The sequence below is a fragment of the Pteropus vampyrus genome, unplaced genomic scaffold (assembly GCF_000151845.1).
Source record: "Pteropus vampyrus isolate Shadow unplaced genomic scaffold, Pvam_2.0 Scaffold220, whole genome shotgun sequence".
NCBI lineage: Eukaryota > Metazoa > Chordata > Mammalia > Chiroptera > Pteropodidae > Pteropus > Pteropus vampyrus.
In genome coordinates, this window is record NW_011889001.1 from 2671664 (window position 1) to 2697618 (window position 25955).

The 25955-nt window shown below is 41.2% G+C and overlaps 1 protein-coding gene and 1 long non-coding RNA gene across 3 annotated transcripts in view; one reads left to right on the top strand and one right to left on the bottom strand.

Moving 5' to 3' along the window:
* CLDN18 (claudin 18) overlaps positions 1 to 19194 on the top strand; it is a 23105-nt gene extending 3911 nt beyond the window's left edge. The window contains exons 1-5 of one of the 2 annotated variants that reach the window (XM_011373213.2): positions 4017 to 4237; positions 14191 to 14355; positions 14970 to 15087; positions 17974 to 18084; positions 18999 to 19194. In XM_011373213.2, coding sequence (XP_011371515.1) covers positions 4018 to 4237; positions 14191 to 14355; positions 14970 to 15087; positions 17974 to 18084; positions 18999 to 19170 — 786 coding nt within the window. In that variant the 5' untranslated portion in view covers position 4017 and the 3' untranslated portion in view covers positions 19171 to 19194. Of the gene's footprint in view, positions 1 to 4016; positions 4238 to 14190; positions 14356 to 14969; positions 15088 to 17973; positions 18085 to 18998 lie in introns of those variants that run through there. The other variant, XM_011373214.2, reaches the window with a different exon arrangement.
* Positions 19195 to 19444: 250 nt separating this feature from the next.
* On the bottom strand, positions 19445 to 21745 carry LOC111747390. The gene is made up of 3 exons (XR_002783516.1): positions 21651 to 21745; positions 19753 to 19890; positions 19445 to 19573 (listed from the first exon to the last, which is right to left on the bottom strand). It is a non-coding gene; the product is annotated as an uncharacterized LOC111747390 (long non-coding RNA).
* Between the last annotated feature and the right edge of the window lie 4210 nt (positions 21746 to 25955).

A 25955-nucleotide genomic window follows, 5' to 3' on the forward strand; every position in this document is an offset into this window, starting at 1 on the left:
GCGCTGCCTGCACTGAAGCCCCAGCTGGCAACCTTAACAGAGAGCCCCAGTGCTCTCAGACTCAAAACAAATCAATCCTGATGCACAGTAGAAATCCCCAATGCAGAAGTGCCTCCCAAGCTTCACCTCTTACCCAAGTCTAGCAAATAATTAAAGGGAAAGATCTCATTAGTAATCATAGTAATATATCAAGATCCTTAACAAATAAATAGTTCAAATAAGTTAATAAGAAAAGTGCTAAAATTCTAGTTAAATAAGTGAGGAAGAAGCACAAAGTCAAGAAAAAGAAAAAAATGCTTTATAAATATTTGTTTTAAAAAAAAAAGGTTTCAAAGTCATTAGTAATCAAAGCAATGCAAATTAAAACAAGTGATCGTGTAGAATCTTACCAAATTCACAATGTAGGTAAGGGTATGCTGAGACAAGATCTTTTGAATACTGCTCCTGGGAATAAAATTCATAGAAAAAAATCTAGGTCTACATAAAAATGAAAATTCACACCCTTTGACATCTTAATTCCATTCTTAGGAGCTATCCTAAAAGAGTAATCAGAAATTCTGGCAAAGAGTTGTGCGAAAAATGTTCACCATAACATTGTTTCCATACCAAAAAAAAAACTGAAGGAGAGGTATATCCAACTGTATAAGAATAGATACTGTTTAGGTGAATAACAGCTCTGAAATGAGGGGACTTCCATGTAATGGGATACTAATATGCTCATACTAAAACATGATTTTGCTCACATCAAATTAAATGTTTAATATTAATTAAGTGATATTTACAAGGAGTTTTAACAGCACATGTATGCAAGTAAGTGAAAAGAGCAAAACATCAAAGTGTATAATATCTTAATCAGGTAAACAATTATATACAGAGAATGAATAAAAAGGAAGTATTCCAAATATTTTGTCTCGGATTTGAAATTATAAGTGACTTGTTGAAATTTCTTCTACTTCCAAATTTTCTATTATGAGCACCAAAAGGTGGAATCAGAAATTGGAGATAGATAATGTGGTAATATATTCTTTTAAATTAATAGATGTGTCAATTATTTGTTTTGCTAGTATACTAATATTACTCCTCCCATATTTTATTTTATATTGTTATTTGACCATGATTTTGCTTAAATATCATACATGGTGTTTCATTAATATTCCTAAAAAGAAGTAAGGAAAAGATGTAAGGGGAAATGTTTTTTCCAATATCAATAAAATAATACAAGTGCCTGGAAATTTGTAACCTGAAATAGCACTGCCAGAATCATATTTAAACCTGAATATGGGAATAATTTCCCTTAAGAAGTCAGCAAAAAGTATTGCTCTGTTTTAAAGGTGATTAAACAAAGTTGTACCAACCCCATTACAATATTGTTAAACAGTCAGACCATGAATTATCATTATTATTATTATTATTATTATTATTGCATATCATTATAATCATGTCATGAATTATCAGTATTATGATTATATATTATTATTACATATCATTATAATCATACCATGAATTATCAGTATTATTAAAGGTATATGTAATATATTTTAACAAAATCTATTGCCATGAATGAGGAAGCCAGATTTTCCTCTATGGACCCCATTAATTCTTTGGTAGTTATAGCTAAAGCAGTGGTCCCCTCATTTCAAAGCACAGAAAATCCACTGGGAAGTAAAAAAAATCCCATTTTCCAGGTGTTTTAAAACATGTCAATACTTACTTCACATTAAAAAATGTGTAGACTTATAATTTCTCTTTACTCATTCAATATTCTGCGTAGGTAGAGGGAGCTTTACTTTATTCTTTAAAAGTAACTTATCCTTCTTCCAAACATATAGTCACTGTCACCATCTCAAACAAGAAAGAAAGCTTAATTTATTTATTACCTGAATAACTTCCCCCCCACCCCCATCTTGAAATTTTGCATAAAAACATTTGCATAGGGAAACAAGAGGGAAACCAGGAGTGAGAATAAATAACTTGTAATGACCTATTTTTTGAATTTTTTCATTTTCAATCTACTATTATGGTGATATTATAGTCAATGTATTGGGGAGGGGAACATGTTAGATCAATGTCATAAAATGAACAACTGGAATCCAAACTCTTATAGATCTCTTTATGAATAAAAAGCTTGCATCTTGGTTGAAATAAGAGTGAAATGGACTTTGTCCACTGAAACAATGGCAGAATCATTCCTGAATTATTCTAACAGTTTCTAATCTAGTTAGTCAACTCCTGTCCACCAGCAGAGACCAGTCGCTTTTTCTATTTGCCGCCTCTTCACCTTTTGGACTTCACCTTCATCAATGCTATTTCACCTTAAGTCATATAATTCTCTTACTCTCTTTGTTTGGATTTTCTGACTTATGCTTCATTCTCTGCTAACACTGATCACAGAACCTATAGCAAGGTGAGCTGTTGAGGAGGATGTTGCCTCCATTCAAATTAGGAGGGAGGCCTTCCATATCTGCTTTCTGTGTTTGCTGGGAATAAAGCTGTGGGAGTAGTGGCTGGGTGCACCCAAGATAACATTGAAATGTCCAGATGCATGGGCTTGTTTCCTGGAGAAACTGTACGGGTTAGAGATTGGGGAGAGTTATAAGGGGGGGTGTGTGTGTGTGTGTGTGTGTGTGTGTGTGTGTGCACGCGCATGTGCATGCATGCTTGTGTTTCAGAGCCTTGAAATCTAGATTTAGGAAAGTTCTAATTAAAATGTATCTGAATTCAGAGGCCAGATACACATGACCCACAGGAAGCAGCAAGTCAATCAATTCTCTAACAAAATCAAATTGTATAGACAAAATGCAATGGCTGATCTCTGGTCAAATCTCTCTTTTACATACTGATATTTTTACCAATTGTAGTGAAAACTTTTCTGCAAAATGTAGAAGAATACAGTGTGTAAGATCTGAAAGTGTTCTAATTTAATCACTTGGTTACAGATGAAGACACTGTGACGTGCAGGGGCTGAGCAATTTGCCCAAATCACCCAGCACGCAGCATGCTACTGATAGTATCAGAAGCAGATCCTAGGTCTCTCAGTCACCAGGTCATGGTCTTTGGCCCAGCCAGCCCTGGTCCCCTTCCTAGCCTTTGGGGAACCTTCTTTGTTGTGTGGTCTTCACGTGATTCCTGTGTCATGAATGAAAGGGTGACATGAAAGTCAACGGGATGCCTCACTTCTTCTGATCTCGGTTCCAATACCCGTGGACCAAGAATACATCGCTAGGATTTGGTTTCCTGTTCTCAAAAGTGGAGACAACGTTGCCTGCCTCTGGCACATCATATGAAATAGAGAAAGAGCACCAGAGAGGAAGTCGAAGTAGGAGCCCTGCCTTTGCCATTTTAAAGCATCTGTGGTTCAAGGCACTTGAACAAATTTCTTAATCTATTTGTACCTCACTTGACTCGCCAACGCCCCGCTCCCCCAAAATATGGGTGGGGGATAATAATACCTGCCCTACCCATTTCTGTAAGATTAAAATGGAAAGATGTAAGTGAAACGTGATTTTATGAGTTGTGAGGAGAAAATGTGAAAGTCTGGTTTAAGACGGAGATTCCTGGAGCCATTTCTTTAAGTGAAGTCAGCCAAGCGGTTTCCCATGACGAGCAGAGACTAACGGAAAGACTTGTGGGGATTCCCAGCGGCACCGGGCACGTCAGCCTTTCCCCCAGTTGGTGGCATGCTCCAGGCAGAGCCAGAGCTGGAGGCGGGGAGGCTGGCACCGCCTTGGGGGAGGCATCCACTCAGCCCGCTCTGCTCTCGAACCAGCTGGGCCTGCGTGGCTCAGCAGGACAAGTGCCTCTTGGGACCGCTTCCCTAACAAATGAAAAAATAATGCCCTTGACCCAAGAGCGAAACTGAACTATCAAAGGAAAACACTGTGAGCAAACACCGAGAGCTGAGGGAAACCATCTGATTAAAGCAGCTCTCCTCGGGAGCACGGTAGGCCCATACCTTCCGCAGGAGGAAGGAGGCAGCTGGTCCCGAGGCGGCGGCCAGAGTGCCAGAGGGCTAAAGCCATGTCCACTACCACATGCCAAGTGGTGGGCTTCCTCCTGTCCATCCTGGGCCTGGCGGGCTGCATCGCTGCCACGGGGATGGACATGTGGAGCACCCAGGACCTGTACGACAATCCCGTCACCTCCGTGTTCCAATACGAAGGGCTTTGGCGGAGCTGCGTGAGGCAGAGCTCAGGGTTCACCGAGTGCCGGCCCTATTTCACCATCCTGGGCCTTCCAGGTAGGCGCTGGGCAGCACCTGGGGGCCCAATCAGGTGAGGGCAGGAAGCGCTGTGCACTCTCTCCGCCGCCAGGAGAATTGTCAGAAATCGTCGCAGGGACTGAGCCATGCTCCCATCTCTGGGTGTGACTCTTGCAAGGTTGGCTCAGAATACAAGGCGTGAATAAGAGGAGCTGGCCCCAAGTCAAAGAAGGAGATAGTTGTATGAGAGAAAATCGGAGAATTCATACCCAAAAGAATTGGTAGTGAGGAAGCAGCTCATGAAAAGAATGGGTCTGTTGTATGGAATAAGGTTCCTAAAGGAGAAAATTAACTATGTGCACGTGACTTGTTTTTGCCTGCACGTAAGTGGGAGGAAGGCAGCAGAATGACAAATAATTTCTTATAGCTGAAAAAGTTTAAGAGCTAATTGTATTTCATTTTCGATTCAAGTAAATTTTTCTTTGAAAAGTTGGAGTCTCTGTAGGTGCTGTGTGTGTGTGTGTAGAGAGAGAGAGCCATTAAATTAGTCTTTTCTGCATTTGTGTTGAGAATGCACTGCTAAAAAATGTATGAAAGAATATAATTATAAAATTATAATTAAATTATAATAATGTCAGAGTATAAGTATAATTATAAAATTGACATCCTTTTACCCCTGAAGATGAAATAAGTTCAATCTCTGCTTTTAATACAGATATGCATCACAGGAACATTGCATTCTAGATATTATGAGAGCTCTACTTGTATTAAAAAAAGAAAAGAAAAGAAAAGGAAAGAAAAGGTCAGGCTAATCAGTGACTCCAAGGAGTAGCCAAGATATGAATTTGGTGAGGAAAGGAGAACAGTGTTGGGTTCTGCCTCTCTGAAACAAACGCCTTGTGAACAGGAAGGGAGAAATAAATTTTCATGAACCTTGTGAAGAGCCTGTGAAGCTCAACTGGAATTGAACTGTGAAAAGCATTTTAACTAATTCATCTTTGTTTTCAGAAAGAAATCAGTGGGTGACAGAGTAGAAGAATCGGGTTATTTATTTTTGGAAGCCACTCATGTTGCAGGACCAATAGGACTACAGACTCCATGAAAGAACTGCTTAGGGAAGCAGGGGAGGTAGAACCTGGACAGAGGGAGGACAGAAATCCCAGGAAGGAGGGATTATGCCATAGTGTGAGGAGAGGTGAGAACATAGATTGTTGAGTTGCTAGCTACACCTGATTTTAACTATTAAATGAAGAAAAAAGATTGACCTCATATTCAAAATTAAGGCATGACATCCCATGACTTCGTGCTCAATAACCTCTTCCCAGCGCCCCACCACGTTATCAACCTCTTGCTCGTTCTTTATCTTTCCATGCATGGGACTCCCAAAAATTTCCGCTCTCCTAAATGGCCAAACCTCATCGATGCCACGCATTTGTCTTTCCTATTTTACCGAAGGATCCCATCCTCCTTGAGCTCCCTCAGAACCTCTCTTCTCCCCGTTGACAGTTCTGCCCTCGGTAGAACAAGATCCCCTCCCTCTCTCCCATCCAAGGCCCACCTCTCCACCAGGGCTCTGCAGGCCCACGCCATCCTGTCTGGTCATGCCAGCTAATCAGCTCCTCTCCTTCTTGCCTCTTGCCCCTATCCTGCTCACTTGTGCTTATATCTTCCTTTCTTGGGAAATCTTCTATTGATTCTGGTCCTTGTCAACGTCTGTCTCTCCCTCGTTGTCTCTAACGACTAAATTAAAACACTAAATTTTTCTACTACCTCTCACTTTTCACCTTTCTCAATCTGGTTTTTATCCTTCATGTCTTTAGAGTGTTTGCTCCTTTGACTATAGCAGAAGGTCAAACAGAATCTTCTAATCACCAACTTCCGGTTCTCGGTTCTCATCTCCCTAGATATTTTAAAATGCAAATACCTTCTGTTGTCCCCCATTCCTGGCTTAATCAGGTGTAGACATGACAGCCCTCCTGTATCCCTCATCTACCTTCCCTTACTTATCTCTTACTATTCCCCTCCCCCAACATATGCTTTTTCCTGTTCACTTACTATACTCTGGGCTTGGTCCTGAATACCCATTGCTCCCACTACCTGAATACCTGCCTCTAGTACTCTAATTATCATCTCCACAAATATTCCCATTAGTGAGGTTCAGCTCAAATACCACCTCTCCCCTGAAGCTTTCTCTTATCCTCTCATTGAACTGGATCCCACAAATCTCTGTACCAAATCCAGAACACTCTGATAGCATTGAGCATATTCCCCCTTGTGACACTGTTCACAAATATGGAAAGCTGAGACGCTCCAGGCAGCCATCACAGAGGTGTACCCCAGCCCTACCCGTCTGGGTTGGAGGAACAGAATTCCACCAAAAGCCAAGAAAGAGACATTGCTTGGGACTGGGTTTGCAGAAAAGGAGATACTTTAAATCGTTGTTAATCTCCGTCCATAAAGAACAGTGTGGATTTAAAAGCAGCCAGTACTCATGCAGCAGGAGTGACTACAATGTAAATTGGCACCCTAAAATGCAAATATTTGTTTGATGACTTAAGATATAGCTGGCTGAGGTAAGGGATGGCGGGAAGATTACCAGGAGGAAAAGGCTAAAAAGAAACTCAAAAGCTGAAGGTAGGAACATAAGGAGATGAAGCAGTCAGAGAGGAGGCCACAGGGGGGCTTATAGACACGTGTGGGGCTCCCAAGGAGTAATATTAACCAGCCAGGACCTAGCACCTAGAGGAGACTCAGTTATTGGAAATAGCTGCTAACGGCGTTTTCTTGAGCATGACAAAGGGCCTAGGAAAGAGAGACCTGAAGCAGAGGAGCTGGGTAAAATGCTTGAAGATAGAAATGGAAGTTTCAAAGAGTTTAATTTTGACTTAGAACCCACAGGAGTACCACCCTTTAAGCAGATAAGTAAGCCTTAAGGCGCTATAAAGGCATGAGGCAGATACCATTATAATACTTCAGTTAATCAGAGTAATCTGTAGCAAATATTCAATTCTTCTAAGTATAAGCTCTTTCCTTGCAAAATCTCACTTAACTTTTCATTCATCTGATAATGTATTATGCTTAGTTGGAACTTACAGCCACTGAATAATTTAATTCCATTTAACTAGCTGTATTATGTAAACTACAGATAGATTAATGAAGTAAATGGCGTTGGTAGCAGGACTGTGTGCCTGTATATAACTAGTCAATGTAGCATGTAGTTCTCTAAGGACAGTGTCCAAAAATAAAAATGGCTACCAGTTAGTGGACTATACATTGGCTCTACAGTTTATTCTTCACAACAACACAGTGAAATACGTATTAGCTTTATTTCTACAAAAGTGGAAACTGAGGCTCAGAAAGGGGGTCAAGGTAACATGCCCAAGCTCCGTGGATAGAGGATGGTAGAAGCAAGATATGAACACAAGGCTGAAAGACTTCCAAGACCGACTTTTCCCCTTTCCCAATGCTCCGGCCCCCTTTCTACTTTGCAGTTAGAAAGGGCTGCTTTTAGAATTGAAGAGATTAGTCTGAGCTTGAGCACAAGAAGAGTAGAATACTTTGCACCTTGACCTCTTTATAGCAATTTAATTAACAATGCACAATTAGGAGTACTAAGTTTTAAGAATGGAGGACTTGAGAGTCAATCCCATTTCCCCTCCTGGAGACAGTGGGAGGAAAAAGCAAAGGGCAGTCAATGAGCAGGTGGGGAGGAGACAAAGAGACCTGGCAAACTCGTGCCCCTGGCTCCGTGATGACATCATAATCAAGTCATGTTTTTTCTAATGTGTTTGAAAATATTTGGACTGAATATGGTGCTGTGGCAGGGCCCTGTGGTTAGAGGCAGGTGAGTTGGGATAAAGGGCGCAGCTCAACCACCTACATCTCTTGCCCTCGCTCTTCCCATCTGTGAAATGCCTCACGGCATTTGTGTGAAAGTGCTCTGTGACCTATTTACAAGCTCTGACTCTTGGTATCACTAAATCATTACTGTCATGTCTATACCATTCAAAGCTCTCAAATAGTTAGGACATTTCATCTTCCAGATTTCTTTACTTCTCCAAAATAAAAAAAAGAAAGTAAAGATTATTTAGGGTACTTTTTTCTCCTTTCTAGTCCTCATTCCGCCTGTGTTTTGAGCACTTCACTGGTTCTCAGACCCTTTGCAGGCACGGAGGGTCTTGATTTTTTCATAAAACTAGCTATATTTTCCTCTTCCTATCTTAGTGGGGAAAAAAACAGCAGTTCCTGAAGAGCTAGGGAGTTTCTAATCAACCTGTCAATCATATTTACACACACAGGAATGGGGGAGGATAACGAAACCACATTTAACTCAGAGAACAATTCCATAAAATCTAAAGCAAAAATATCCTTATGAGTGAAACTGCCCTTAAGTATCTTTTCTAAAGGAGCTGCCTTGTTTATTTCTTTTTGCTATTGACTGAATGTTTCACATTCATGTCACAATGTTTCAACCACAATGCTCATGATCCTGTGAAACCAGCTTGTCTTTCCCTAATGTCTGATAAAAGAAACTGGCCCTAGGAGGTAGAGTGATTATAAGTTAGTTATAAAGTTGAAATGAGATCTGGGGAAGCCTCTTGATTTTCTTCAAGCTGTGCTTCCCTTTCTTCAAAAAAGGAGACATGCTTAGCCTTTTTAAATATGTGGACAAACATCTAAATGTGTACACACTGTTGTGCTTTGAAGAAGATCTCGTAGAGAACTGAGAACACATCTACAAAGCCCAAGAGAACCTGTACCCGAGGTATAAAATGAGGCTTCTTGCCCTGATTTCTCAGTGATCAAAGCTATGTAGACCCAAGCGTGAGATGCCTCCTCAGCTTGTGGTTGTGGAGGTTGTTGCTTTGATAGCAAGGCAGCCACCCACAAAGCATCATGTCCTAGCATGAACTAGTCACTGGTGGGGCATCATTTCATGGTGGGGACATACATTGTCAGAGTCATGTAGTTGGACCCCACCTTAAAGGTGAGAACGAAGGACAATGAGGATGGAAGCCACATACACTGCCTCACCCATCAGCCACCACCCCTGCTCATTGCTAGCCAATCCCGAACCCATTTTCCCTGATCTTCCTCACTACCTCATTCCAGGCCTTTCTCTTCCTTCCCTTCTCAAATATTCTTCCCCTATTCCCTTTCACACTCCCTCACCCATGGCTTTTTCAAATCCTCAACCACATTGCATCATCATAAAGAGGATTCAGGTTTGTTCATAGTACAAGCCAAACCCATGTGAGGCTGGAGAAAGATCTGTACTGATCCTGACTTAATTCTATGCTGGTGCCAAGTAGCAACTGATCCTCTCAACATCTCTATGTGAGAGCTATCTCTATCCCACTCCAGGGTTGAGGAAACTAGGCTTCAGTGAGCTTAAATGACTTTCCTAACAACTCAGTTGGCATCAGATTGTTCGGGAGGATTTCATGAGATACAAAAGACCTCCTCCATATTGGTTCTCTGGGATCTACAGAAAATCTAGTCTCTCCACCTTGTTCTAAAGGGCCTTTCCTCTGAGGGCTGACCTCAGACTCTCCTCCTCTGGGTTCCCTTCCTTGGACTCTTCCCCAGCCCTTCCTGCTTCCATTCTAAGGCCAAACTATGTCTGACAGTATGGGTTCTCTCCCTTCCTCCTACCCCCAACAGAAGCCCCAGGTCCATGCCTTTGACTCCTGGTGACTTGCTGCCTCATTAGCCCCACCCACACCCCTTAGCCTGCTCAGGAATGTCAGCCAGTAGGAACTCTTCTCTCTCAACCTCACCTATGAGCACCTCCTCCTGAGCCCTCTTGAGGGCTGTTTTTCCAATTATTTTTTTGAAATTTTATGTTATTACACGATTAAATGAAAATCTCTAGGGATCTAGCCAAAACGTTAATATTTCTTTAAAAGTTTCTTCAGGAGATGCTGAGGTGCAGCCAGAGTTGGGAACCACACTCAAAGGCACCTTGCCTGTCAGTCCATAGCTACTTCAGGGGAATAAGAAATTTTGCAATAGGGAGTGAATACTTAGTTCCCATTTTTCTGTTTGCTTCTGTCAGCCCTGAATCCTGTCCACCCTTCAAGTCTGATAATGCCTCGTTGTTCATTGGAAAGAATGCTGTAGTCACACCTATGGTACAGAGAATCATTCTATAGAGCCCGTTGACTCACTTGTTATCAGTTGATAAGCCTATGCCTCTTGCTCAGAATATCAAATAAGAGACAGAGTGGCTCAAGTAGAAACTTATCTCCTTTAAAAGCAGTTTCTCTGGCTACCTGTCTATGGAAAAGGATTAGAATCCCAGATAGAATCCCAAATGGAAAGGAAGTTCAGGTCACCAGCATGCATCTCCATGGTCATTACTAGACAAAGGGGGTTCTAATGAGTAGTGGAGAACATTTCCTCCCACTTCCTGGCACCTGACCCCATCATAGCTCCCACTCTCAGAAGAACCCCAAAAGCGTCTCGAAAGCAGGAAAGACCTTGGTTCATCCATCCAGGCCCAGAGTTATGGCTCTAACAGTAGCCCCATAAGATATAAAACAATGTTGTATCTTTTCCAACCACAGGCTAAAAAGAAAGGGGTTGGAGTAAGCTAGAAGGAGATTCTAAGAAATGAATAAAAGCTTAAGGTCAGGGTGGACCCCTGCCAATGTTCATCAGAAATTCAAAAGTCAAGAGAAAGCAGGAAAGAAATGAGGTCTCGTCATACAAACCTAACCCAGCAGAGGCAAGAGGGTCTCTGAGGCCTGAAGCAAAGGCTGACCAAGACAGGCTGGCCAGGGCTCCAGTCCTCAAGGGCTCCTGTGGCACAGCTGCAACAACTCTTTACATTAGGCAAGCCCACAGTGCTTTCACCTCTCACCTGATAGCATCACCCAACTATCTCATCCAACAATGTCAAGGAAGATTGCATACTTCAACCACAGCCACAGCACACATGTGAAATGTTTTCAGGAATAAATATTAGAACCACTCAATCAAAAGAGAGTTAATGACTCTGTCTTTGCCAAGAGTCTGGGTAAATGAATTCTCATAGAATGAGGAAGAGATATCCTTTATCCTACCTGGTAATTACTGGGTTTTGTTGCCTAGTTGGTCAGTTGTTTGTTGGGTGGTTGATTAGTTGATTGGCTTTTGATTGTTTTAACCAGATGCCTTGCCAAGTGCTCTCAAAGGGGATAAATGATTCACTTCTCTGAATAGCTTAAGGTTTAAGCTATCAGAACTAGAACAGTTTTAAAACTTCTAACAGGTTCCTGGGTAGCTTTGAAGTTTATAAGAGGCCCATGAGGACAAGATGGAGGGAAAGTCAAAGTGCTTCCCTTTTCCCATATGCTTAGTTTTCAAGTAATAACATCCAAAAGCAGAACAGTCCTGAGGAATATTTCCTTAAGTCTGGGGCTACCCCACAAATGTCCTCTCCATAGCTGTCCTGAATCACAGGGTTATAGCTTAATTGTGTGCGTTAAAGAACACTAGAATGACACCATGAGCTATTATCAGAAAGTAGTTCTATTAAATACGATTTCCAGTAAAAATAGGAACTTCCCAGTTTGTAAGTTGCTTGAAGGCAGAGATTATGTCTCATGAAACTTTATATCTACTACAGCATTTGGCAGAAAATTTGAGCTTAAAAATACTAGAAGAATGAATAAATTAATTCATAGATGAGCATATGAATGTGTTAATGTTTGACTATGAGAGTACACCAACATGTACTGGATGAATACAAGAAGGTGTACACAATGAATGAATACGCAAGTAGATGACACATATCTGCATTTGGTAATGAGGCAGTGAACAGGATGTTTGTTCCTTTGGGGCCAGCAAAGCCATCAGGCAAGGCTTTGGAAGACATATTTGACACGCTAGAACCCTCCTATATTCGGAGTGGATTCAAAGGCCACTCATGAGGCCCTCATGAGTGCCTTAGTGGGGTCACCACGGCTCTAGCACCAGAACTCAGCTGCATGTCCAAGATGCCAATGTTATCAATTCTCCCAGAAATGACTGGCACGATCGCAGAGGATTGATTCACACCTTAAACCAACACTTTTATCCTGAGAATATAGTTGCTAATAGGACCAAGACTGATAAAGGCTGCTTGCAGAATTCTCTTCCCAGCAGAAAAGCAAAGTTCAAATCAGAAGTTTTTTTAGCGAGGAGAGAATGAGAACCTAGTGAATTGAGGTCAGTGGCATAGAACTAGAGTAGCTGGATACCATCATTTCTACACAAGGAGATACCTAGTGGGAAAGGGCCTCCATTCCTCAGAAACTATAGAAAGCCCTTTAACAAATTCTGCATGATCTACTTCTCCTTTTTCAATATATTTCATTGATCAATTCTCCCATTATGACAAATTGCTTTGTGATACTTACCTTAGAGTGAATAACTGGCAGGTCCACTAATAATGGCCATATTTGAGATGGAAATTTTCCTAAAGAGATTGGAGAGAATTCCCTCCCACAATTCCCTGTCTTGAGAGTCACATTTATAAATAATCTCCTGGGTCACGTTACTTCCTGAGATGACTTTTGGAGAATATTTCTTTATACATTCTTAGCATGCATTTCAGAGGATGACATTTTACAGCTGAGTCTCCAAATTTGAAGGATACGTTCTGTTAAGAGCTTACAGATCCCTGTACCTTGATGGTAGCTGGAACTCTGCCTGCTTTTCCAGGATAAGGTACCTCAAAGCAATGTGCCGTGATGGGAAAGTAACCGTTTTTGAGACAGTTCTGGGTTTGATCCCAGTCCCACTTTTCCTTTGCTGTGTTCTTGGATAAGTTACTTAACTTCTGAGTCTCAATTTCTTTAATTATAAAATAGAGGCAATAATATTACCTACATTGCAGAATTTTTGTGTGTGTGGATTAAATTTTTTAATGTCTGAAAAGCCCCTAATAGCTTTCAATCAGAAGTAGCAATGAATTATGACAAGTAGAGTAGGATGGAGCTTTCTGCTTTGCTTCACACAATTCTTTAGTTCTGCTGTACCAGAACTACCCATGTAGGGGCCTTTCCCTCCGAAAGACACCAAGGACTCATTTGTCTTCCTTTTGTAAAATTCATTATACTTGCAGTGGACATATTTATTGTCTTTCCCCACTTTGGTAGAAGCTCCATGAAAGTAGAGAGCATGTCTGCCCTGTTAATCACTGCCATCTCTGTGCCTTGTCATGGGGCTCAGTAGAAAGCTGTTGAGATGAGTCACTGCATTTTAAGTTCATCCTAGAAACCATTCTGGATATTACTGGAGGGGAGGCAACTGCAGGAGAGTTCCAAAAGGACCTACAGCTTGCATTGATTCCTAGAAAGGGAACTTCTGATAAACCACAGTCATATTGAGAGGTTTGAAGTTGACATAATAGTCTTTTTATATATACTCAAAACCTACAGCTCAGCATGACTTGAATAGACTCTTTTGAAAGAGGAAAAAATATAGGCCCTTGGTACATCACTAGTGACCTTGTTTCTTTATATGCTATAAATGAATACTGGGTTTCCCTAAAGTAGACACAACTATATGAAGCATTGAGCCCATATGAAAAGACTAGAGAAGAAAGGTGTTCGGATTAGAAATTAAAGCAGCCCATTTTTGCCATAAGCTCTAGCAATCATTGTTAATGTCACTTTACTTGAGCCATTTCCTTCTCCTGGACCCCAGAATATTAAGCTTTAAAATGAGGAAATGAAATAGGTAAATTCTATTGGCCCTCCCAACTACAACAGTCCATAATTTTCTCATCCAATAGACATCTGTATACATGCCCTTCATTAATCAGAGGCTTATAAGCAAAGGTTCTGCATTTCCCACCATTCCACATCTCTTGACAATGACAAAGATCATAGTTTATGGACTTGCTACTTCTCAGAAGTTTGGTGCTGGTTGGTTTTGGTTGCTCGGTTTTATTAAACAGGGCCTGATCAATCATGTTGAGGTGGTCTTGTCTTTCTGCTTGTATCTTGCCCCTTGTCCCGCAGCCATGCTGCAGGCAGTGCGAGCCCTGATGATTGTGGGCATCGTCCTGGGTGCCATTGGCCTCCTGGTGTCTATCTTCGCCCTGAAGTGTATCCGCATTGGCAATATGGAGGACTCCGCCAAAGCCACCATGACATTGACCTCTGGAATCATGTTCATTATCTCAGGTAAACAAGGAACTTGGGGTTCTCACTCTCAAGTGTGCTTCTGGGAATGTCAAAGCAAAATCATTCTGGCAGAGGAAACACAGCTTCTCCCTACTGAGCATGGTTTGAACATAGTTCAGAGCTTTTCGCACTGGGATTCAAGGATTGATATTAAGGCCTAGTTATCTCTACAGAATTATCATGAGTACAAACATCCCTCTCAGCTGCCACCTCAGTCCCATTATAAAAGATTTCCAACACTAAGGTAGTCATGTAACTTAACCCATAAAGGCATTAGTTTGGTTAGACTCTAGAAAATGATTTTAAGGGAAGAGCTCTTGACATTGTCAGAGGACCAGGCCTCAAATATTTGTACTATTAACCATTGGTCCCAAGATGCATGAAATGTCTCTTTCTGCACATATATAAAACCTTCCACAATAAGAGAGTCTAAGTTCCTAGCAGCATCTAGTACATAGTAGGAATTCAATAATCAATGCTTGGATTGACCATCTGTTACAGAAATGGAATATTCTGCAGCCTGCTCATCTAAACTCACGTAAGTGTACATTGCCTCAGAAACATTGTGGTCTCTTTAAAGCTGACTCTGGAGCTTTCTTGTTCTTGGTCCACAGGTCTTTGTGCAATTATTGGAGTGTCTGTGTTTGCCAACATGCTGGTTACTAACTTCTGGATGTCTACAGCTAACATGTACTCCAGCATGGGTGGGATGGTGCAGACTGTTCAAAACAGGTAACCTCCTACTCTAGGTGTCAGGATTCCATGGTGAATATTGTAAAAATCGGATTAAACGCATATGCCTAATGTGACTGTCAGTGCCTGAAATAGCAAAATTTTATCAGAGGCAACCATGCCATATCATAAATCAACAATGATCTGTAAATTCATAACCTTCATTTCAGTGAAATATCCTTGGTGATACGATTTGAGGCTGATCTGACATTTGCATTGAAGTACAGTGACAGTTCACAGTATTTATCTAAGACTCTACACAGGCCCCATTGTGTTGGCAATGAAACAGGCACTATTAGTTGAGGCATGTAAATGAGCATCAAACCACAACATCAGTCCCTGACAGGAACCTGGCTAGGGACAGGTAAAAGCTTGAATAGAAATGAGCAAGGTGCAGTATAGGTGAGAAAAGTAATGTTTCTTCCTTGTACAGCTGCCTTTTTCTCTCATTCATTGACTCGTTTGTTGTACAAATGTATTGAGCACCTGCTGTGGATCAGGAACTGTTCTCAGTGCTGGGGATAATGACAAGGTCCCGATTCTCACAGAGGTTATGAAGATGAAACCCCACTATAATTTAGTGTCTGAAAGAGGGTAGAATTTCTAAAAGATGGAAAAACAATTCCAACACGTGTATTCATTTAGCCAATTCAAAGGGAAGTTTCTCACAGCAAGAAGCAGCAGCATATTCCTAAAGGAGAAAGATCTTGTTCTGGAAGAGTGATATGAACATTATACCTAAGTAAATACACTTGGTATTTCTCCAGCCTTGCTATCATGGGATACAGACAGGGTATAAACGACGCGACAAACCCATTTTCTCTCTGGTTCCCTGAAACTCTAATCCCCATCCATGCCCCTGCTTTGTTTCAAGAAAAGGAAGGAAATGATCCCCATAGCTGTCTTCATCCTCCTCCATGGTACTCCCATGATCTCTTGGTTATAAGAACAACTTAGAAGTAAGCTGACCAACTGATCCCGGTTTGCCCGGAATTTGCCCACTTTCAGCACAGAAACTCTCGTGTCCTGAAAAGCTCCTCTGTCATGGGCAAATCTGGACGATTGCTCACCCTACTCAGAAGAGCCCACCTGGTCCAGAGTTTCTAGGTGCCTAGTGTCACCGCCCCTGTCCAGAGGAGCCACCTACCACCCACCTGGCACCTCGCACTAATGCGTGCCATCGCTCTTTCACACCATCTCCCTAGAACCTGCTTCCGTGCCTTGGGAAGGCAATTTTAGTCCTAAGATTGAGACCAGAAAATTTAGAAAGACCTCCTTGGAATTTTGTCCTCCATGGAAGGGCAGCAGTTTTTCTTTCTGTCTTCTCATCTTCTCTACCTAGAAGTTACGTGAGACAACGTAGCTTCCAAGAAAGATCTTGGAAGTCAGTTAATGGGGCTTTGCTTCTGGTGCCTCATGGAGTCCCAGTATTCCCTCCCCCTGCTCCCCAACTGTGCCACTGCCATGTTGAGTGTAACACTGGCAGAGCCTAAGCCCTGAACCAGAGCTACAAATTGTCTGCCCTCGTCCTGTCCACAGCTTCCAAGGTGTTTTGTATTAGCCTAAACATTTCATTTTATAACCTGAATTAATCACCAACTTTTAAAAATTAGAAATGACATAGGTTGAGTTACTCAGAAACAGATTTGGAAAAACAGATCTGAATTTTCATACTTCAGCACCAGTCAGCTTCTGTGCATGGGGGCAAAGTGATTCCAGTGGCTGAAGCAAAGCTATAACTCCAGGGAGAGTCACAGGGACCGGAGCTGGGGGAGAGAAAAATGTCAAGGGACAGAAGGGACCTGGGCAGAACACCAACAGTCCCTACTACACGGAGATTTCCTAACATACATGGACACACACACACACACACACACACACACACACACACATCTGTTTTTCCATCTTACTGTAAAAAAAAGAAATCAGATCTGGCAGCATGGGGCCATCATTCTCATATGACAGCTGCTTCTCAGTCAGCTAAGGCTCACACTCTCCAATTTGCCACAGTCCTCACCATTCTCAAATGGCTCAACTGTGAGGCCATTTATTATCATGTTTATATTTCCCTCCCCCATATAGTAGTTAAGAAAATAAAATATTTCCTTATAACCAGCCCACTTTACTCATTGAAGTTTCTTACCTGTCCCCAGTAAGTATTTATATAGTTTTCTAATCTTGACCAAGAATGTCTAAGCTGAGGAAGGGAACCTCGTTCCTCATGCACAGAGGATAGTATAGTTTAATGATTAACAGCGAGGGCTGTGGAGGCAGAGTGATCTGCATTTGAATCCTGGCAATGCCATGTCCTTCCTGGATCTTTGGAAAAGTTAATTAACCTCTCGTAGCTTCAATTTCCTCATCTGTAAAAGGATCACTTCAGCTTCGTTCTTTCTGAAGGCAGTAATCCACCTGCATGGATGGTTCCTAGGGTTACTTGAGGTAGGTGAGAATGCTTCTTGGCCCACAGCAAGAACTCAAGGAACCAAAATTTCTTTAGAAATAATAACTTGAGACTGATTCCATAGCTCTCAAACTTCTCTGGCCAAAACCTCAAGACATTCTCCTTTGACAATAGGGAGCGGAGAGAAATTTCCTGAGATGTTTCTCTGAGATTAGGGATTTATAATTAATTTTATGCCTCAGTGGTCCTAGAGTCCCAAGAATCCCCATGCTGTTCTGCTGACCAGCTTAAGTCCCTGCGCTATTCTCCAAGGCACCTCATTCAGTTGGCTGTGACCCAAAGGAGTATGTGTTCAGGGGGCATGAGCAAGGAAAGGGGTAGAATCCGATGGGAGGACAGAGAAGCCAGGCATGTCCAGGTGCAATGGGTGGAGCCTGGAGAGTTTGGTCAACCACATTCATAGCCATCCTCTCCCCACTCAGGTACACCTTTGGTTCGGCTCTGTTCGTGGGCTGGGTTGCTGGAGGCCTCACGCTAATTGGGGGTGTGATGATGTGCATCGCCTGCCGGGGCCTGGTGCCCGAGGAAACCAAGTGAGTCTCCCCATTCCAGTGCAATCAGACATTCGATCCAAATCCATTATAACATATAATTTGCAGCCAGAATGATCAATCTAGGTATATGGAATAATATTGTTGACTAAAGGATCACGAACTTTCTCTTTTATGAAAAGAACCTAAAGAACAGAACAGGAATATTTCCACCTGAGCAGATTTAGGTGTGATCTTATTTGAAGGGGAAAAAAAAAATCATCCATGTGGGTTCCCTCTGGCTCCAGTATTCTGTAACTCAATGGCTCTCAGTGAGGAGCAATTTTTCCCCCAGGGGATATTTGGCAACATCTGAAGACACTTTGATTGCTACAACTTTGCTGTGGGAGGACAGGTAATACTGGCATCTAGAGAGTAGAGGCCAAGGATGTTACTGAACATCTACAATGTACAGGCAGGCCCCCACGACAAAGAAGCATTCGTTCCAAATATCAACAGTATTGCTTCTGAGAACCCCTACTGTAATTCCATAAATGGACCCAGAGTTGGAAGACCTGAATCCCAGTCTGGTTCTACTGTTAACTAGCCCTGTGACTGCTAGCAAATCATTTACCCTCCTGGACCTCTGTCACCTCACCTATAAACTGAGCAGATTAGAGGCGATGGGCAGCACATTGGTATCTTCCAGTTCACAAATTTTATGATTCTTCGGCATAACCATGTTCCCCTGGACATTGTTTCTGTTTCAGCTCAAAGCAAGAAATTTTGCTCTACTGCAGAGGCAGAAAGCCAGTGTCCCAAAGCCTAACTGGTCACTGTCTCAGTTTGCCCAAAACTAAGGGTTTCCTAGAACACTGGCCTTTCAGCACTAAAACTAAGACATTCCAGGGTAAATGAGGTGTTTTGTCCTCCTACCAAATACATCTATGGTCATGGAACGTTTCTTTTTCTTTCAGCTACAAAGCTGTGTCTTATCATGCCTCGGGCCACAATGTCTCCTACAAGCCTGGAGGCTTCAAGGCAAACACTGGTTTTGAGTCCAGCACCAAAAACAAGAAGATATATGATGGGGGTGCCCACACAGAGGATGAGGCACAGTCTCATCCTTCCAAGTACGACTATGTGTAGCACTCTAAGACATCCCAGCATGGGCAGAAGAAACCCCCCAACGAGAGCTCATCCCCCAAACGAGGATATTTTATCTTAATTCCTAATTGCTTTTGACTCACAGTTGGAAGTTAGGAAAGCCTTGATTTCACCTGTGGTAAGGCCAGATGGTCTTGGCCACATGTCTCTGTCTCTAAATGTTCTGTCACAGAACAGTTGAGTTATCAGATATGAATTAGAGGCTATAACTCACATTTTCCAATCCTCTATTTCTTTTCTTTTAAATATAAACTTCCTAATCTAATGATAGAATGTGGTTTGAATTCCTATCAGACACTTAGATGATTTAGACAGACTCTTTCTTCTTCCTTCTAGCCAAAAGCCCATTGAGGATTTATTCCTCAAGTCACCCTCCAGGACAGTTCTGAAAGGAAAAAAGAGGGAGTCAATCAAAAGACATCATTTCCTTCTATTTGATTTTTGCCTCCCCACTCCCAATTTGGCTTTTAATAAACACTGATTGAAGGAATGAGAAAGGAAAGATATTTATAATGTCTCCAGCACATTATCTGAGTTTTCTTACACTTTGACCTTAAACATTACCTGGACCCAGGTGATTTCAGCTTGAGGAAACCAAGCCTTTCCATTTCTTTTGGCATCTGCTAATTCCAGCAAGGCTCTTCCAGGAGTTTCCTGAGCTCTCCACTGCAGGTCCTCTCTGTCACAGGCCAGAAAGTGTCCCTAGAGGAATGAGAAGATTTTTTTTTTTTCCTTTTGTAATCTAAATATATTTGGCATACTAGATATAGTTAGAACAAATAATGTATTAGTAAAATGATACACTGTGTCTGTGAATTAGCCTCACTCCTACACATGGATGGAAGAAATGAAAAATAATTGCTTTGATGTTGTCTATATTGTACTTTGTAAAAATTACACTTAAGTCCTAATTTCATGAAATGCTCACTGATCCTAATTCCCTTTAAGGTCTCCAGGACTCTGATTATAATGATAGAGTAAGTGTAACCAATGTAAAAACCAAATAATGGAAAAAAACAGGTCCTAGGAAGTGAGTTGAAACTAGTTCTTTCCAAAAAAAAAAAAAGAGTGATAAGCCTGAATTTAATGTTGTGTTTCCAAGTGCCACATGTCCACACTTGCATGGCTACAGGCCACTGTCAGTTGATAGTAGACTTACTTGGCAGTGTGGCCATCTTTGTGACTCTGAGAGCTGCTCCCTTCAATAAATTCACCTAGAGTGGATGGACCATTAAATATTTAAGAACAGAAAGCTCTTTGCAGTTAATCACCTTCCCTATGGTTTACACCACTGTTGCAGAGAGCCTAAATTCCTTCCAGGCCACCAGAATTCCATTTCAACACCAGAGCCAGAATAGACCCCTGGGAAAACTGAGGTAAGGGAAGTGTCTCTAAACTGTCTATTCAGGGAGCAGCATTGGCATGGGGGGAATCTGATCACCAGGTTATCATTGGAGGAAAAAATGTCCTCACACCAATAGTGTATATGAAAGCGGCCTCCAAGAGTTGGGTAAATACTCATACGGGTCTTTAAGCTAAAGAGTTTATGTCTGGGGAAAGACCAGATCATGGCCCATTAAACAGAAAAAAAGTAAGTTAGCCAAGAGCCAAGTAAACTTAGAGACCTTTCTCACTGAAACGGCAATGATTTTAGGCTAAATCAAAAGAGTAATCATGGAACTCATTATCCGAGATGGGATAAAGGATAAACAGACAATTCAAGAAAACAAAACAGGGGTAGGGGAGAGGAAGCTGAGCAATCTAGGGCATGGAGGTTGTTAAGAGTTCTCGGGATTTGAATTGAAGGCTGTGGGGTACAAAGAACTCTCCCTCCATTCACCAGAAAGTCTCTAGTCAGGTCTCAGGCACTGAGGTGTGGCTCAGTTGGCTTTTTAATTAACACATTCTCTATCCTACACTTAATTGTTCGAAAGCCTCCATGTAGTTAGATTGTGCTTTGTAACTTTTTGTTGTTGTTGCTCTCTTTTATTGTATATGCATGGAATATTGACCTGCATGTTTTGTTACTTATATATTAAAAACACTATTATCTCACATTTGAACAGCTTCTGCTCTTTTTTCCTAAACTTTAGGAAGAGGAGGTGAGAGTCTCAGCACCTCAAAGCTGAGTACATCTTCCTCAGCTTTGAGGAGTGTTTCTGCTGGCAGAATCTATGTCTGCTCAGCAGCAGCCTGGCTGCCCAGAGGCCAACTTGGTCTGATCTAGCCCAGGTAGTGGTTTCTGTAAGTTGGGAAGCCTGAATAAAAAGAGATTCCTAGAGCAGCCAGGCATGCAGCATGGGATCCAAGGACCAAGTTAAGCCTGTCTGACTCTGGGTACACTAGCACTGAAGTGTTTAATATCATCGGCCTGCCCATGAGCTAGTAAAATAGGAGAGCCAGTGCCCATCCTCTTGATGATGTCAAGTGCTGGGTTCACCAACTCAATTATCTGTACTCACTGAGGCCACATCAGGCTGTAGAAAAAACATGAGCTATAGAGTCAGAACAGCCCAATCTCAAATCCAGGCTACACTGCTTTCCAGCTGTGTCAACTTGAGCAAAGCACTTAATCTTTCTGTCTCAGTTTCCTTACCTATAGAATGGGGATGATAAGGATGATGGAAAAATTCAAGTAAAAGACCTACTTAAGTAACAAACACCCAACTTGTACAACTTTAAGACAAACAGGACATTAGCTTACGTGACTATGATATCTGAGGCCAGGATTGGCTTTGGCATAGATGGATTGAGAGATATGATTACTACCTTTTTCTGCCCATGTTTCAGTTCTACTTTCCTCCCCGTTGGTTTGCTTTTCAGGCAGGTTGTTCCCACAGGACAGCAGTGATGGTTGCTCATATTTCTATACATATTCCATCTTTTAGCTAGGGAAGCTTGCCTAAAGGAGGTCTCTCTGACCTGATATCTGTAGGAGAAAAAAAATCCTGATAAAATTCACTGGATTGAGTCATGTATCCATCCCTAAACTGCTTCCTATAACCAGAGCAGTGGTATTTAGCTTGGCGAAGCCTAGATCCCACAATCAAAAAGTGGAGATTTGTTGTATGACACAAAGACTGTTCTAAGGACCTGAGTCCTTAGAAATCAGGTAAACTCATTTTTACACTTTGATTGAACCTAAACTTCAAGAAAATCTTCACAGGCACAACCTCTGGACCTCTCTGACCGGTTACCAAACAACAACACTCTTTATAGTTCAGAGAGGGAAGACCTAAGAGATTACTCTGGTTCTCACAGAAAACTGATAATTAAAACCTAAAAAACAAAACAAAACAAACAAACAGAAAACACTTGACATTCGATTTTAACCAAGTGGGATTACAAAACTGGTAAATAATTCTGAGCTATTCAAATTTTGATTTCCTAAGATTAGGGGCATTTTGAAGACTCCTGTGCAGAGACAGAAATGGAGGAATCAAGTAATAACATACATGCTCCACATATAACTAACAACCATTATCCATAAAATTCTCTGAGGAATCCTGAGGAGCTGGCTACTGACTATTTCACTGTAATCTTCCTTGAAGTCCAAAATAAAAAGATTTAATCAATGTCTCTGTGGGATGCTCAATATTTTTACTGTTTTCTTGGGTAATATTCAGCCTGGTCCTACCCTCACAGAACATTACACAGGGTCAACCACGGCATTGGCCACAATTTTTGCCAAAGTGCGAGGTATCTCGGAGTTGATGTATTCCACTGGAGAGAGCCCTGCCCTTGGAATCAGAAACCCGAGCTTTGGTCCCAACTCCACTACCAACCAGTTATATGACCCTGTGGAATTGGTTACAATAATTCACTAACATGTTTTCATTAGTTTGTTTTTTTATTGAGTCCTTGTGATCATCAGTCCTGTGTTTAGTGCTTTATACTTAACCTCTGATCCTCCAAAAATTCTGACCTCACCCCACTCACCTCCAACCTATGACCAGTCTGAGTGGCCAGAAGCTCCCAGACACTTGTCAGGGACACACACATACAAACGCATACTCGCAGATACTCACCCACACTCAATCACCCACTTATATTTCTGGGTCCTCAGCAGGGACCATAATTTCTTTGATTTTTCAATTCTTAAGCATTTGTAGATGCTTCAGAACTACTTTTGAACTATTCTAATCCTTCAGCTGAAGCCAGGCTGATCTCATTCCACAATTAGAAAGAAATTATTCACTTCAAAATAGTCCAAATCAATGTGAAATGAGTGGTAAGAGGTATTAGGAATTGAGTATAAACAGAATTCTTTTTAGTTTAATATGAAGTAAAGGAAGCAATATAATAGAGACAAAATATCACTAAAATGCTTCAAATGTATTCAAATGCCATTCTGGAGTAAAATAATTTAATTTCGATACCAAAGAAAAGAATCTAACAGTGATGGTTTTGGTATATATACCACCACAATACTTGGTATTAAAGTTAGCTGCTACCTAATAACCAACTAAGATGAAATCTCTTAGCCACTCCTGCTACAGGGGGTTGCTAAAAGAAATTAAAGATTTCTTTCTTAGAGAACTTTCCAGGAAGAGATGGATCCTGCTTGTCAACAAGGAACATACAAGTTCCTTACAGAGAAAACATCATATTTTGTCCTATCTTTTAACTAGATTTGGGGGTGGGGGTGGGTAGGGAATTTAAAGATAATGTTATATCTGATATTAAAAAAGGCTAAAAATATTTGTACTTTAATCCAATTATTTCCCCTAAGGAAATAATCATAAATATTTATGCCCAAAGATACATATCAATTATTTAAAATAGTAAAACTGGATCAACCTGAAATCTAACTAGGGGAAGACTTACAGCCATTAAATTAGTAAGATTTTTTAAAAATATTAATTCTTTTAAATAGCACATTGAAAAATGCCCTGGAAGGAAACATTTCAAAATATTTTTAAAGTGGTTTCTTCTGATTGGGGATATAATGATGTTTTTTGTTTATTTATACTTTTCAATACTTTCCAAATTTTCTTTAATGAGAATTTCTTCATTTTATACCCAGAGAAAAAAATAAAACTAAAAACTAATGGAGAACCAAAAAATAGAAAGTAACAACCAGACATGGCACAATGTGAATATACTTAATACTACGTCACTGTACACTTAAAACGATTAATATGGTAACTTTTATCTTATGTTTTTTTTTTACCACAATTAAAAAATAATACCATCCAGACAGAAAGTCCACAAAGGCAGGTGCAGCCTGTTACCTGGTAACCTGACCATCTCAGGCAGCTTGAAAGGAGGAAGCTGTTAAGTCCTAGCTGAGCAGAGCATTCTGTTTATCCTGGACCAGTAAAATAAAATAGTCTTGAGCCTAAAACCGACCTCATTCTGTGTTGTTTTAGTTTTTCTTTCCCTTTGGAGAAACTTTGGCATTCATTTCTCCATTTCATCACCTCTACTCAGAGGTGACTACCTCTGAATATGAGAGAACAGAGGCCCACACCCTGTTGTGGACAAGGACCAGAGCAGAGTCAGGACATGCTCAGGACCCTGCTCAGGCCTGACAGGGGAGCCAGGACAAGGATTGGAGGACACACTCAGGTTTAACTCTTACTTCCTCTCCAAGGTTACCCAGACTTCATCTCCTTATCCTCAACCCATTACCCTCCTCAGTTTCCAGTTTCTTTTTCTGGACGGAAGGGCCAACTCAAAAGAGTAAGGATGGGCTTGCTGTGTTGGCAGGTGGCCCAGGCCTTCACTCCCCCTGTGTAGGGAAAGATTCAGAGCAGAACCTCAGCTCCCAATGGACCTAGCGGTATCCATTTAATACCTAAAACACATCAGACCTGTACGTGGTAAAGAAAAGGCTTAGTAGGAGCTGTGTGTCTTGAATCCAAAGAGAAAGACTTTAGGGTCCTCAATGAGTTTCTCAGGATTTCTAAAAGATCATCTCAATCTCAGTCTATGTGTTCCCCTTAGAGTCTACTCAGAGATGTTAGGAATGAGGCATAATTCAGTAGTTTTTTTAAAACTGAGCGAAGTAAAGTTTTAGAAAACTAGCCTTAATAATAAAAATGAAGAAAACAAAGTAAACACCTCATTCGTGAACAAATCTTAGAAATTAAGAGAAAAGCATTGGTGGCAGAAATAAATGATGGTGAAAAATCACTCTGAGCCTTAAAAAAAATACAGATAATTATTAATGTTAATAGTACTATCATTATCATCTCCTGAGATCTCGTAAATCTCAGACATAGCTTCAGTGGTACACTAGCTCCAATCCTCATAATCACCTATTAGACAGGTATTATTAATTCTTATAATCACTTATTAGACAGGTGTTTCACAGATGAAGAAACCAAGGCTCGGATAGGTTAAGTCTCTTGCACAATTAAGGTGATCTCGCTCAAATAAACTGTCTTGGTTTGTCTAGGACTGCCCTGGGTTTAGCACTGAAAGTCCTGCATTTTAGGTAACCCCTCAGCCACCAGCAACCTAGGACATCTGGTCACCCTACGCTAAGGCTAATAGAAAAGCATGAATTCCAACCAGGGTATCTGGTTCCACACCTCATCCTCTTTCCACCATGCCAGAGTGAATCTCATTAAACATGCAAAATACATACATGCATACATACTTACATAGGAAGGAAAGAGGGAGGGAAGAAGAGAGGGAGGGAAGAAAGGAGTAAATCTACTTTAAACAAGAGTATTTGCCTATGAAGCCAAGAAGTATAAACTTAAAACAACATAGTACTGTAAAATTTCAATCTTAATTCTAAAGTTTAAAAAAAAAAA